Below are 14,619 nucleotides of genomic sequence, written 5' to 3' on the forward strand. Positions count from 1 at the left end.
TGGTTTTGGAGTTTTTTATTATACTTCACTTTAATTTCATTTATCTTCAATTCAACAACGCAATTATTATTTTTTCATTTTTCTTCAATTTTTTTTATCTTAACTACCATTCAATTTAATTTTTAATAGTAAATTTTCTTAATTATTCATTACTTTTTTCACAATCCAACGACATAATCATTACTTTTTCTTAATTATTCATTACTTTTTTTCTTTTTTTTTTTTCCATAAAACACAATTATTATTTTTTTATTTTCTCTCTCCACCTTATTATTTCAATCCAATTAAATATAAATATAAATATATATATATAGTTGGAATGAAGTTGAGTTATTTACAAACAAGGCCTTGTTTCTGGTTATATCAGCAAATTTCTAGTTTACAGATGTTTGTCTTTCTTATCTGAGTTTATATATGTGAATAGTACAAGCACGGGCGGAGCCAATGAAGGAGTAGGGGCAATTGCCCCCTGAACTTTGAAATTTTTAAATTTTACCCCAAAAGTATGTGTTTTTATGTAAAATTAATACTTTATCCCCCTGAACTTTGAATTTTTTAAATTTTACCCTAAAAGTATAAGTTTTCCCCCTGGATAAAAATCTTGGCTCCGCCCCTGACAACTAGTGCGGACAAAATCCTGCCTCTAATACCACAAGAAAAACATGTGACATAGACTGACAAAGCGCTGTAATGCGGTACTATGATCAATCCGTTCCGGGTCATGCTGTTGGCACATAAGGGCATCTGCAATACTTGAGGATCCCTTACATGTAGTTCATACTGCTCGTTACAGATTGCTTGTTTCTACTCCTTGCCCACTTGAACTCTTATCATCATCACATGTCGATCTGGACGAGTCAATAGGGCTGCTCTTTGATTCCGATTCTGAGGGGGAGAAGTTCCTGAGAACTGGAACAGTGTTGCCTTCCATTAAGTAGCCCAATGTGGAGACCACCTGCATTCATGCTGAAGAACAATCAAGTCCTGCCTGCGCATGTTAAGACGGCAATTCTTTTTCTGGTGGATTAGTGACCAGTTCTGTATGATGGAAGAGAAATGGAATGCGATTCTACGAAACTATGATCTTACAACTATTATTCCATTCCATTGGAATACAATTCCACGATCCGCCTTTTGTGCTCTAGTCACTCAAGCTAAAGCTTTCTTGTCCTTTTCGGACATGGCAGTGCGATCGAGATTTTTGACAGTTTCCCGAGCGGTCTTGATATATGAGCTCAGCTAGTCATCTTCTTCTTCCCTGTCATCTTGTGTGTTGAAACTGTTTCCTAGGTATAAATCTCTACTCGATCATGCTTGCTGTTATAAGGAGCCTAGGTCATTAGTTGTTACCTTAACGAGCCCGTGATTTCTAGGATACTTTACGCTACCAATCTGGTTTCCTGTATTTTCAAATGAACTGACCTTTTCCATGGAAATTCTGCTATGAGGATTCTTCTTGAGACATTTTTCTGCCACCCGAATTATCCAAAAGAGTTGGTGAATGTCATAGGAGTCTCCTATCCTTTGATCAAGTAAGCCGGGGTAGTTCCTGTCCTTTAAAAGTGGCCTCGCCTGTAGTAAATTTCATAAAGCCACATCGCCAACGCTATTCAAAATGGACTAACATATGTGGGGAGGGAGGGAGAGAGGCTTACCCAGCGTACGAGATTCTTCCCTCTTAGTATTGGATCTGCTGTCCCTAATCCTGTGATCAACTGCAAGAGCATGACTCCGAAGGCAAAGCAGTCTGTCTTAGTTGAGGCTTTGCCAAGTTCTGCATATTCAGGGGCATAATATACAAGTTTTCCGAACGTTGCCCCGGAAGAGAAAAATGAGGCGCCGTGCTCTACTGTTGAAAGTCCAAAATTCCCCACCTGGTCATGGGAATTGCAACTTAATTTCTGGGTTGCTAAAGATATGTTGAAGTCTTGCGTGCAATGGAAGTTTAGCCTTTTTTCAGTAATACTTACTCGGGCTTCATGATCATGAGTTAAGAGGATATTACTAGGTCTGAATTTTCCATGCACGATATCGTTTTCGTGCAGATACTTCAAGCCTTTTGCAGCCCCGAAAGCTATCTTCATCCTCTGGTCCCAGTTCAGAGGTCTAATGAGGCTTCTACCAAGGAGGTATTCTACAGCATCAAGAGGAACCATCATAACAAAGATACTTCTTTCAAACTTCTACTTGGGGATCACTGCCTTTCGATCTTAAGCCGAAAATGAACTTTGGACCCACATGGTTACAAGGCAAGAACATGATATGAATGATAACATAATATGGAAATTGATGAATGGAAATTCAGTTCTATGTTCTTACCTGATAGATGGAATTCCAATGACCTGTTGCAGATGTACTCGTAAACAAGAATCCTGTGGTTTCCTTCCGAACAAATTCCCAACAGCACAGCCAAATTCTCATGCCGAGCCCCACTAAGTGCAGAAAATGAAGATGTGAACTCCTCTTGTTGGAAACTTGTACTCTTCATTTGCTTAACAACAATTTTCAAGCCATTCAGCTCTCCTCTGTACAAAAAGCCAAACGTGCTCTGTGCTATGAAGTTCTTTGCAGAGAATCCCTCTGTAGCAGCTTGGAGCTCTTCGAAAGTGAAATTTCTCTTCCAACCAATCTTTGGACGTCTATTCCTGCAGACCGAGCAAACGGGGTTCTGAAATTCCTCATTCCCATGACTTCCACAAGCAGCATCTCTACTTATACGCTTCACATCTGGATCGACCGTTACTCTCATCTGTTGCAGATCTTTGATGGCGTTATTGTGTTTTACAACTGATATTCGGCACGGGAGTTGTTCCATGAGATAGACCTTGTCCTTCTTCATATGCCTAAATCAAACACAATTTTCAAATACATATGAATCACATGGTAACATTCCTGATTTAAATCTATCTTTTGTTCGTTCACCTTATGATTTTCAACAGATTTCCAGGCAATCATAGAACTATCAAATGCATTGCGTTACTTACTTGTCAAGTATGACCCAAGTTGCCCCAAAATCTCTGGCAGCTCTTACAGCAACTTCCCTGGGAGAATCTCCTGCTTGCTGCACTTCTATGTGGAATTCGATCTACACGAGATTCAGTACACAAAATCAATCAAAACACTCACACATTGGCTAGCCAAGCCCAATAAAAAATGATCTATAACCAAAGTTCCATTCATTTTACAATATCGATCACAATACTGTTATCTTGTTTTAGCATGAGTGTTCAATTTGGTGTTTAATATAATAGATGAAAATACAAGTGAGTTCTGATATTATTACTCCACTGATTTTGCACTTTTGAGAAAGACTATTAATTTCCCCATCATTAATGTATTCTTTCTTCTTCACTGCAAGTTCGTCCTGAACAGTTTTCTGGTTTGCTCCAAATATTGAGCTCAGGTCCATTTTGCTTCTGTATCCGCCTGCAAAGAAAAAGGGGAGGAGTAAATAACAGAAGGGGAAATGAAGACAATGATAATCCACTAGTAGGAAGACGTGCAGGTTGACTGGGAAATTAATTGTATGAGTTGTTGTAAGTTTGCTGAGGTTTAAGATATATATTACTAACTTCGGTTATTGACTTTGCGGAGGACTCCGAGGAGCATAAGCTTATCTCCGGGTTGAAACGAACAACTCCACAGAAGTGCTTTGATAGCACTTCGCCTGGCTGCTTTAGAAGCATTCCCGATGACCAACAACCTCTTAGCTTCAGAAATCATTAATAATTGCAGTTCTGATCTCTTCTGCTCTCAGTCTTGCTGCACTGGATTTAGCGTAGAGAAAGGAAAAACTCAGTATGATTGTTTGAGAAAATGGGTGGTGAGCAGTCCGAGGAAAGGATGGCTACACGGAGTTATAAAGGCTTTTCATTCGGGCATCTCAACACGAGCCTTGGATTTTTCTTCACACCGTAGAATTTAATTCAGCTTTCTTAGTGTGACGATTCGCATATTCTTATATACCTGGCATGAAGACAAGAAAATGCTTTGCCTTACAAGAAGCTTCTTGGTAATGTCACTATGTGGTTGAAAGAATTGTTTCGTTCACGTTTGTCTTTCATGGTAGTAAGCTGTTCGTAGTTTTCTCTTGTCTTGTCATGTTATTCGTTTTAATTTATTTCGGTGGCAGAAAATGATAAAATTGCTGTTGCTGCTGTCGTCCGGTGGAGTTTATCTTGTGAAGCTTGAAGAGAGGCATTATTGTATAAACAATGAATAAACCAAGACTTTGTAATACATTGACAATTCACGTCTACATTTGTGTTCGAAGAAGCACTCTGATCAGATGCTATCAACTGATCTGTTCAAGCTGCTTGTTGTGCATTATTGGTGTCCTCGCACGGAGTACTTAATCTTTTGTCGTTGCATTATTAATTGATCTTGTGGAGTTCAAACAGCTGCTGATTGATTCGGACTCTGAGAGGGAGAAGTTCTAAAGAACTGGAACTCCGGTTTCCTTCCATTAAGTAGCTTAATGCGTAATCGACCTGCATCAATGCCAAGCTTGCTTATTAGTATATAGTTTCCTCCCGCAGAATCCCTCTGTATCAACTTGACGTGGAGTCAAAGTGCTATGCCTGATATACATATATATCTTATTAGCCGTACACGTGTTAAAGAATTATTGGCATTTACATGCTCCAAACATGAGCATACTATGCATAGTTTTGAACTCATTCTCATTGGGTGTCCCAATGCGATCCTCGGCTTTTTCTTCCTGCTTTATTATTTAATTTTATCATTATTTTTAAATGTAAGCCAGTCTCACTCTCTATGCTTCCATTCACATCTCATTCATGTTTCTGGCTTAAAGGCGAGGAAAGCTCTTTCATATTGATGAAAGCTTCTTGATGATGTCTCTAACTTGAGTTAGAATATCTGCTCATTGGCAATTGTCTTTATTGTCATCCTCATCCCCTCTATTTTCTTTTTCCCCTGCTTTTCTTATATAAAATTGCTCTGTATTATTACCCATCACGCACATCTTGAAACCCCGCTTATTGTTTGTTTCGGTAACAAATAAAATGCATTAAAGGCAAAAAATTTCACCAGAGTTTCTGCAGATGATTCATGTTGCAAAATCTGAAATCGACCAGGTGCAGTGCCAATGTACAGTATGGAAAAACTCGGGGCTTTGGTTCACAGAAAGGATATGTTTATATCGCCATTCTATTTCCAACAGAAAAATGACACTGCTTGAGAATGAAGAGAAAAAGGAAGAGCACAAACGTGAAATACTCAGAGCAGAAAACGTAGACAAATGCTTTGCAACTGTTCAACGAGCTCTCTGCCCCACTAATGCAGGTTTGCTCTTAAATGTCTTTCTGCTAGGGACTGATCTTGAAGAAGAAGCTTGTTCGCTGAGAGTTGAAGGAGGAAGCTTTCTAGTCACGTTGTCCATGCTTCGCATTGAAGGTGCTTGGTCCTGAGTACTGGAGCTTCTGTCATCACATGCTGATCCCGAGGAGTCCATGATGCTGCTGCTGAGGGATTCCGAAAGTGCTGGGGAGAAGGTCCTGATGACGGGAACCGTGTTGCCTTTCATCATGCAGGTTAATGTATAAACTGCCTGCATTCACAATGCAGAACAATAAAAAGCATGTGCAAATCATTATAAATGAAAAAGGATAATAAGTCTTTGTGGAGGACTCGAGATTAGTTGGGAACACCCGATCTCGAAGTATAACCAGTTTGTGCCTTATCAGTGATTTGCCGAAGTACGAACCTTGTCCATAGTCATTCTGTTACGAGGATTCCTGCAGAGACATTTTTCTGCTACTCTGACCATCCAGAAGAGCTGGTGGACATTGTAGGAGTCTCCTATCCTCCGATCAAGTAAGCCGGGGTAGTTTTTGTCCCTTAGAAGAGGCCTCGCCTAAGATTTCAAAGAGCCATTAGGAAACCGACTTTCAAATAGTCTCATGCATAGTAATACGCTTGTATTCATGGGATCTTACCCATGCTACAAGACTCTTTCCCCCAAGTATCGGGTCTGTTGTCCTCAAACCCGTGATCAGCTGTAACAACACGACTCCAAAGCAATAACAGTCCGTCTTGGCTGATATTTTGCCAAATTCCACATATTCTGGGGTGTAGTAAGCACCATTACCTAATCTCGTCTCGGATGAGAGGTCGGAGTCGTCGTGTTCAATTATAGGAAGGCCAAACTCTCCTACCTGATATTTTTGATGGAATTGTGTTCAATATTTGGAGCTCAGTCGATAGTTTGCTCTGATTTAGAAAGGAATACTAATTGCAAATATCGGAAAATCTTACCAGTGGCTCGTAATCATGAGTAATGAAGATATTGTCAAGTCTCAGGTTTCCGTGGATGATGGCATTTTGGTGCAGATACTTTAAGCCTCTGGAGGCTCCAATTGCTATCTTCATTCTCCTGTCCCAACTCAGAGGTCTATGGTGGTTCTCTGCATCATTGAAGAGAACATCTTAGCAATGTCTCATTCAAGAGATATAATTGCTTTTCGAAGATCCTGAACTGGTTACGAGAGATTACATATTGCGATATTTGTGTCTGGTTTTTTGCTCAGTTAATAATGTTAATGTTAGGATCTTACTTGATAGATGTTGCTCCAATGAGCCATTGCAGATATGCTCATAAACAAGCAGCATGTTGCTTCCTTCAGAGCAAACTCCCCACAGCGTGACCAAATTCTCATGTCGGACTCTGCTTACTTCTGTAATTTTGGACAAGAATTCCTCTTCTGCACTGAAACTCGTGTTCTTGATTTTGTGAACGGCAACCTCCAGCCCACTCAGCATTCCTCTGTACATGAAACAGAAACCATTTTCTGATACTAAATTCTTACGGGAAAATCCTTCTGTTGAGATTTGGAGCTCTGCAATGGTGAACTCCCTCTTCCAACCAATCTTTGGACGCTTATTCTTGCAGACTGAACAAGATTCAAATTCCTCACTCTGACTTCTTCCATTCTGACCTGTGTTTATCTTCGTAGTTTGTCTCTGTGGATTGACTGCTTTTGGGCAATGCAAATCATGGATTGTGTTATTGTGTTTTATTGCTGATATCCGACAAGCAAGTTGTTCCACGATGTAGGCCTTCTCCTTCATCATATGCCTAATATGAAAAAATATCGGACATTGATCAACATCTAGTGAGTTTCAAGACTTAATTATTAGAAAACTCGTAGAGATATGTGTTGGCTTACTTGTCAATGATTACCCATGTAGCCCTGAAAGTTTGGGCAGCTTTTACAGCAAGTTCCTTTGGAGAAGCTCCGGCTTGCACATCTATGTGGAAAACAACCTACAAGAACTTGACGTAGAAAAATGAGAAAAGCTCGGTAATTAAATAAGTTCCCAGTTTTCTGGTCTTGAAACTGAAAATGGTGGCTTCAAAGTTATAAATATAATGATGTAAAGGCTCCATTCCATCCACAACATCGATGACCAGTATTAATGATGGAGATATAAGTTTGGTGCAACATGCTTTCAAGTATCTTTTCTTCCCATTTCTATCTTTGTTTCACAGGAAATATATTAAGTGTGATCGACCCATTTCTCATTCAACGTACTAAAACCTGAACAGAGTATCGTAGACGGCTAGTTTTCTACTGTCTAGGACATGCATGCCTTAAAATTTCTAAATTATGCACGTATATGCATGTGCAGGACTAGAATAGTAGACAATGCTAAGACTGCAAGATTTCTGCTAATTAATTCACCTTAGTGGTTTTGCACTTGTCAGAAAATCTTTCGATTTCCCGATTGTATAAGTAAACTTCCTTCTTCGATGCAATCGTCTCAGCAACAACTTTCTTGTTCGCTCCAGAGAATGAATCGGGGTCCACTCTGCTCCGATATCCCACTGCAAAACAAGAAAGAAACTGATTGAGAGACTAAAAGAACCTCAGTTCTGATCTCGGGGTGTTGCATTGGCTTATCTTGGTACCGACTGGAACGAATTATATAGTTGGTGCCTTATATAGGTGGCACCGAGGTTTTAAATGATAAGTACTTACTTGGGTTGTAGATCTTGTGCACAACCCCGAGGAGCATAAGCTGGTTTCCTGGTTGAAAGGAAATGTTTCGTAAAACCCATCTTATAGCACTTAGGTTAGCATTCTTGGAAACGTCCTCGATCACCAATACCCTCTCAGCTTCTGAAGGCATTATCTCTCTGTGACTGAGCCAATAGCCTGATCCTCCGAACTCTTTACTAGTCTGCAGAATGCAACTAAGAAGTGAACTCTACCCGCTGCTTCAGATGATAATGGAAACAAGTTCTCCTCTCGAGTGTTTGTCGAAAATTCGTTCCAGTAAAAGTACAAATTTACGCTGATTCAGTGGTGGTACATCCAAGGAAAGAGTTGCTCAATATGAAGTTTTTCTGTCCGCAGCTTCACATGATAATCGAAATAGGCACTCCTTTCTGAGTTTTATTCGAAAATTAGTTTTACTAGAAGTACAACTAAGATGATGTTTGCATAACTCGGTGGTGGTAAATCCAAGGAAAATATAATTCAATACGAAGATTGGGAAGCATATTCCATTTGAATATCCTCGCATTCAGGCCTCAAATTCTCTTTAATACAGTGGAATTTGACTAGGGCCTCTCTCTCTCTCTGCTTCCATTGACATCACATTTTGCAGCAACGTCCTTAAACAATGTCTCTGTCTGGGAGGCACAGTCTGTCCTTTTTGCTCTGTCTGGTGTCTAAAAATGGTGAGAAATGAATCTGCAGATTGTCTTTTGTTTGGTAGATGTAGCTTCGGTTTGCGATGACTCGAATGGTCACAACATAAACTAATGAAACAATGCCTCCCACTTTCCGTCTTTCAAGGTGCTGCTTTTACACGGTTTCCGTCTGTTCAGGTCATAATCTCATAAGATAAAGCTTGTAGAGAAGGAACATTGGAGAAACAAGGACAAACAAGCAGAGATATCGAATGTGGACCGAGCCTAGGTCTCTCAGGAGGTTCTTCATCCCCTGTTGTTTGTTTTATCTCACCAGAGATCTCATTGGCTGGTCTCCTTTAATTCCAAACGTTTGTTCCCACAATCATATCTAAGAACTTTTGTCTTCCCCGAACAAACAAAATCTGTAAGTTCCTTGGAATTTCATAGATTAGGGCTCACGGAAAAACTGACAAGGGCAAGCAAGCCATGGCAACTCACCATTTGGGAAAACCCAAATCCTTCCGCAGTTCTTCTGCGTGTATCCTTTCCGGTGTAAGACCAAGATAAAGAACTCCAGTCTTTGCAATTTGGAAAACAATACTTTGCACATAAAGTGGACAGGGATTGTAATAAAGAGCAGACAAGGAGATAAGCAACAATGATACAGAGCCGAAACTAGGTTACGCATTTGCAGCAGCAATACCACTTTCAATGCCTTTGGAGGATATTTTCGAGCAATTCTCTTGCAATAACACTTTACATCCCCCTTGCCGGGATAACTTCAACGTGCATATGGACACGACTTAATTATTTTGAATGTCCCTTATCTTCCACAGGATCCTTCTGACTTAGTTGAAAATCAGTCTTTATGTGATGTTCAAACCTTTGTACAAATAATAGCCATGTGAGACTTCATGGAAAAAGAGAATTTAACAGGAAAAGCTCTCTCCAGCATCCAGTGGCACGACAAGATTGCAACATCTTCAAACTCGAGCATCAAAACAATGACTCAATTTTGACCCACTGATGGTATCTTTCTCCTCATGCTTAGATTTTAAGAAAACCAATGAAACTAAATCCAGTGTCAGCAAACCGAATGCCCTATCTATCCCAAAGAACACCGCAGTCACAGCTACGGGAAGACTTCTAGTACAAAGCTAACTCCACGCGAATCAAACAACCTTCTCTTCCTGCTTCTTCTTTTTCTTCGCCCCCTTCTCTTTATCAGAGGAACCTTGATACATCTCCATTAAGGCAGGGACTACGTCCAAGTTCTTAACAACATACCTACTCAAGAAACACTTCTCAGACACAGTATATATCCAGCCATTCGACTTATCCCTCTTAAGCAAACCTTTTGATATCAGGGTCTCAAGAACCCTGTGCCTCCGGCGAAGCCTAGTGTCCAGCCCATAAGTGAGAAACTTCGGGTACTTGATGATCATCTCCCAGTCGACCTTCGCGGTGTTCAAGTAGAAGTCCATCAATGCCCGAAGTTTCTCCTCGGATGCACCGAGGCAAGACGGGTCCTTCCTAAACGTTGAATGGACATCCTCCTCAGACCACCCCAGGCTCTTGAAGATCTCGACTTTATGGTTCCAATTCGTCTCAGTCATGCTGAGCATAACTCGAAGCGCGTGGATGAACAGCGGGGCCTTTGGCTCAATCCCGATTCGCTTAACCGATTCCACTGCATTAACCAATCTCTTGTGGCTCTGAACAGCGGCCCTGGGCTGATACACTATGAACTTGGAGACCCGATCAGGGGTCACCCCCTTGCGCAATAGATACTCGATATTCGGCCTCAGGGCAGCATCGTGCTGCGAAGTTAAAAGCCACCCGAAGCGTCTGATCGCAGTGTGGAGCTCCTCAAAGGTCAGGATGTACCTTCGGAGTAAGTTGAAGACGGGCTCAAGATGGGTCTTCACGCTCCGCTTCAGGACGCCAGGGTTCCTGACGATGAGCTCGTGAAGGAGCGAGCCGCGGAACCCGTTCTCGATGAAGAAGTCCAACTTGGGCTTCAGGCTAGTCTGTGGCCGGCTGAAGAGGAGCCTGGGTCGGCGGGAGATTAAAGAGGTCAGGTGGGTGTCGTCGAAGCCGTAAGATTTCAGGAAGCTGACGACGGCGTCGGGATTCTTGGTGGCGGTTTCTCGGATTTGGACCCCTTTTGCGGCGGAGATGGCCGATTCCAACGGCATGCCGCATTTGCTCACGAGGTAGTCGACCGTGAAGGGGTGTGAGGGCGAGGAAGCCTTCGAAGTGCTGAAGAGGCGTCTTGGGATGAAAAGAAGCGAGCTGAGACTGAAAGATCGAAATTTGGCCATTGGAAGATGGTGAAGAAGATGGAGAAGAAGAAAGATGAAGAGAAACTGAGGCGCCGCAGAGCAATTGTCTGCAAGTTTTCAATTTCAATGGGCGCGGCGGTGCGGCCGCGAGGGAGAAGAAGGCCGACGGAGAAGGAAAGAGAAATGTTGTTTTGCCCCCTAAAGTTTCTCGCTTGCAACACTTTACTCCCCATCTGTTGTTTTTGTTCTGATTCAATTATGCACAAAATCAGCAGCAAGAACCGGCAGAAAGAAACCGTAAAGCCGGATGCCACATCACACGAAATGTTGGATCCACCATCAATGTGCAAAGGGATAATTTTTGTTATTGTCGCCAGTGATCTTATAATAGATGGTTTTTGTATGTTGTTTTGTCCAGAAATTCTCATTATATGGCGTCTGTTTGTCTAGTACTTTGACAGATGATGCAAATCTTCCATCTCGGGAAATGAATGGTTTTAAGGGTGGGATCCGGAATCGGGACTGCTTATGACATGAATCAGGTCTAATACAGAAAAGAGATTGGTAGTGTAAAGAACCAAGAACGAATTGGCAAATGAACAAGAATGGTTTGGATCAGGAAACCAAAGCGGAAGATGATCTGCAAGGTGTGGATACACATGCTAACTTGCACTAGCAGTTTACTGTGCTCGAGTGAGGCGGGGAGTGAAGTACTCGTATGATCGATCTTCTTGTCTCCTTTATTTTTGTTTGACCACTTGGATTTAAATTCTGCAACACCACAAAATGCAGAAAACTAATTAAAACGGCATCAGTCTATTCCGAATTGTAAGTTGTGACAAAATGTCACAACCAGTAGAAACCTTCACGTGCCAGCTTCCAAGCATTGGATAAGCGTATCGAGGAAGCGAGCCCCTTGATTGCTAATGGATTGACTTTAAACGATTGTGATGCTGGGTATCCAAATTTTCTGGCTTTTTCAGCTTTCCCGTGGATATGGGCAGCCATGTCATATCATCACCTCCTGCTGATCACTGAACATCGGTGTTTATGTGATGTTCAAACCTTTTACCTGTAAACCTTCCATCAAATTGGGATAAGGGACAAACTTCCCTTCATCCTTTTCACCTTGCCTTTATAATAGTCATGTGAGACTTCATCGAAAAAGAGAACTTAGACAGACAAAGCCTTCTCCAGCATCCAATGGCACGACACGGTTATAATGTAGACCTATCTTCAACCTCAGGAGTCAAAACACCGACTCAATTTTGACCCTCTGATGATTTCTTCTCCTCATGCTTAGATTTCATCGTCTACAAAAGTGCAGTAAGCAATCACAGAGGAGAAAAGAAGAAACTAAATTACCCAACAGCTGAGATTCCATTAGGAAAACTAATGAAACTAAATCCAGAGTCTGGAAACCGGACGCTCTATCTATCCCAAAGATGAAAGAACACCAGAGTTACCGCTACGGAAGACTACTAGATCACAACTTCCCCGCGAATCCAACAAACTTGTAGGACTTACGGAACCAAAATTGACTACTAAAACAACTTCCCATTCGGATCCAAAATTGCAGCCCGACTAAGGAGTGGGCTTTCCATCCGGAAACGGCCCGGAAACGGAAAGCTCTTTCAGCCCTACCGAGCGGTCCGTAAATGAAAACTTGTAGGAAAGTGAACCATACTTGGAGGGATAAGGGGAGTATACGTCATCTGCGGTTCCACAACTTCGCCGAGGACTAGACTTCCCCTCCTACTAAGCCAACCATCAGGCAATGAGAAAACACCTTCGGGGTATTCGCTTGCGCGGATAACTGGGATATGACCGAGAGAACTCCCGGCCCAAATCCCATAATTCCATCGACCTTAAACTGTCCTGGCGGATGGATACTGCACCTGCAAAATAGAAACAAATTATATCACTAAAAAAAAGAGAAATCATAGTAATTTTTATAGGACAAATTCAAAATATAATTCTCGTTGCTTACCCGAAAAGCAGGGGAGCCCAACGGTCGGGGAATAAGGACTGTCCCTTAGACATGTCAAAATAGAACTGATCCACGACCAGATAACCAGAAATGCCGGTTAGATCCTTATAACTGATCAAAAACCAGCACTTGTCTCTCTGTCCAGAGCAACTAATCGAGCGATCGTACTTAGGTTTGTTTGCAGTAAGGACCTGAACATCTCGAAATGTATGATGACGAGGAATTGAAGAAGCTCTGATTAACCTGTTCAAAGATAAGAATAAATAATTACGCAAAATATATAACTTTTCTTCAATCAAAATTTAAAGAACATGGCGGAGTCTTACTCCAAGTGCACTGCACATGACCCAAGAGAGGTCACTCCCTGTATCAACTTGCGGTCTGGAATTCTGTAGGTGGAGTTCCTAACTTCACCTTCGCAAAGTAATACCTTCAAGAAATGAATATGCAGATGCAGTGACCTGGAGGGAAAATAAAGGAATATAAGAAAATAAGGTTGAGGATTTACCCATAAGTACGGGGCTCTGCAGTCCCTTGGAAGGAAAAGTCAATCACGCCTCCGGGCACAATGCTCTGCTGGAATCTAGAGCTCCGACGAGGTCATTATCTCATTGTGTCACGATATCCTAGCTATGATTTTGGGGTTGGGGTGGTGGGAAGTCCCCTCAATATGTAAGATGGCTGGAGTGGAGTCAGCCTCGCAGATAGCCATCAAGATAAAGCATAAAACGGTCGCAAGCACTCAAATGGTATCCATGAGAATACTCTGGAAATTAAAGAAAAAAAAGCCTTGTTAAGTTAATGAAACTACAAATCAATCCCTATGTATGTTATGTATATCCACATTTATATATATATGTATATACATATGTATTTTTTAAATTTGTACAATATTGACATAAGCAAATCAAAGTGGCGCCTTTGTTGTTTATGTATACTTACATATATAAACAGGCTGGGATGACAATTACTCCTAAAATATTGACGTTATAAGGAAAATCATAATTTTTTCTTCAATTTTTAGTGAGATTACTTATATTCGTTCTCCTATCTGGACAAAGTTACTTTCCCTTTCACCCCCTAAGGACTTGCCCCCACTCAACCAAAATCCCGAGTCCATCCCTATATATATATATATATATACACACACACATGTATTTCTATACCAAGCTCTCTTTGAGCTTGGGTTGCTCTGTACTTGCTAAATTCTGAGTTATAATCAATAAAAGAGCACCCTTATTCATCGAAAAAAGAAGCAGCGTTAAAGAAAGAAATTAACCTCTTGTCATAACACGACAAGTTTAAGAACATACATAAAATTGTAAAGCAGAATGCACCATCACATAATATGTTGGATTCATGTACAATGTGTAAAGGGGATAATTTTCATTGATCATATGGTAGATTGTTTTGTATTGTGTATTTCATTTTGTTCATAAATCTATACATATATGAAAACAAAGTCCTCACCTGAATTCTATTATGAGTCATTTTGTAAAAGATAGGGAAACTGGGCAGGATTGTAAGGGAGAGAAATAATGGGGGCAATTGTAAAAGAATAAGAATTAGGATCTCTGTATAAATGTATCATAGAAGATAGAGAAGCATCGATGAATTGGAACATAACAAATTCTCAAGCTGTCACATCATCAAAATATAAAATGGAGCTCTCTCGCCCCAAA

The 14,619-nt window shown here is 41.0% G+C and overlaps 3 protein-coding genes and 1 long non-coding RNA gene across 5 annotated transcripts; all 4 read right to left on the minus strand.

Annotated features, from left to right (window-relative positions):
- Window positions 1-312: 312 nt before the first annotated feature.
- LOC116187420 (probable serine/threonine-protein kinase PBL23) lies at window positions 313-3,882 on the minus strand. 2 transcript variants are annotated; one of them, XM_031516104.1, is made up of 8 exons: window positions 3,573-3,882; window positions 3,284-3,426; window positions 2,985-3,085; window positions 2,320-2,843; window positions 1,971-2,134; window positions 1,656-1,874; window positions 1,423-1,572; window positions 313-955 (listed from the first exon to the last, which is right to left on the minus strand). In XM_031516104.1, exons 1-8 carry the CDS (start codon window positions 3,721-3,723, stop codon window positions 788-790), a joined length of 1,620 nt encoding a protein of 539 aa, XP_031371964.1. In that variant the 5' UTR covers window positions 3,724-3,882; the 3' UTR covers window positions 313-787. The 2 variants fall into 2 exon arrangements, with proteins under 2 accessions (XP_031371964.1, XP_031371966.1); XM_031516106.1 differs by having other exon boundaries at window positions 799-966.
- A 995-nt stretch (window positions 3,883-4,877) lies between these two features.
- On the minus strand, window positions 4,878-9,219 carry LOC116188130 (probable serine/threonine-protein kinase PIX13). Its single transcript, XM_031517294.1, has 8 exons — window positions 8,004-9,219; window positions 7,707-7,849; window positions 7,191-7,288; window positions 6,579-7,099; window positions 6,280-6,428; window positions 5,961-6,179; window positions 5,729-5,878; window positions 4,878-5,572 (listed from the first exon to the last, which is right to left on the minus strand). The coding sequence occupies exons 1-8, from the start codon at window positions 8,152-8,154 to the stop codon at window positions 5,279-5,281; spliced, it is 1,725 nt and encodes a 574-aa protein (XP_031373154.1). The 5' UTR covers window positions 8,155-9,219; the 3' UTR covers window positions 4,878-5,278.
- A 250-nt stretch (window positions 9,220-9,469) lies between these two features.
- On the minus strand, window positions 9,470-11,108 carry LOC116188133 (transcription termination factor MTERF8, chloroplastic-like). Its single transcript, XM_031517298.1, has one exon. The coding sequence runs from the start codon at window positions 10,984-10,986 to the stop codon at window positions 9,835-9,837; it is 1,152 nt and encodes a 383-aa protein (XP_031373158.1). The 5' UTR covers window positions 10,987-11,108; the 3' UTR covers window positions 9,470-9,834.
- Window positions 11,109-11,526: 418 nt separating this feature from the next.
- On the minus strand, window positions 11,527-13,618 carry LOC116188137. The gene is made up of 4 exons (XR_004152196.1): window positions 13,446-13,618; window positions 13,264-13,367; window positions 12,938-13,180; window positions 11,527-12,845 (listed from the first exon to the last, which is right to left on the minus strand). It is a non-coding gene; the product is annotated as an uncharacterized LOC116188137 (long non-coding RNA).
- Window positions 13,619-14,619: the final 1,001 nt, after the last annotated feature.

The sequence above is a fragment of the Punica granatum genome, chromosome 8 (assembly GCF_007655135.1).
Source record: "Punica granatum isolate Tunisia-2019 chromosome 8, ASM765513v2, whole genome shotgun sequence".
Classification (NCBI taxonomy): Eukaryota; Viridiplantae; Streptophyta; class Magnoliopsida; order Myrtales; family Lythraceae; genus Punica; species Punica granatum.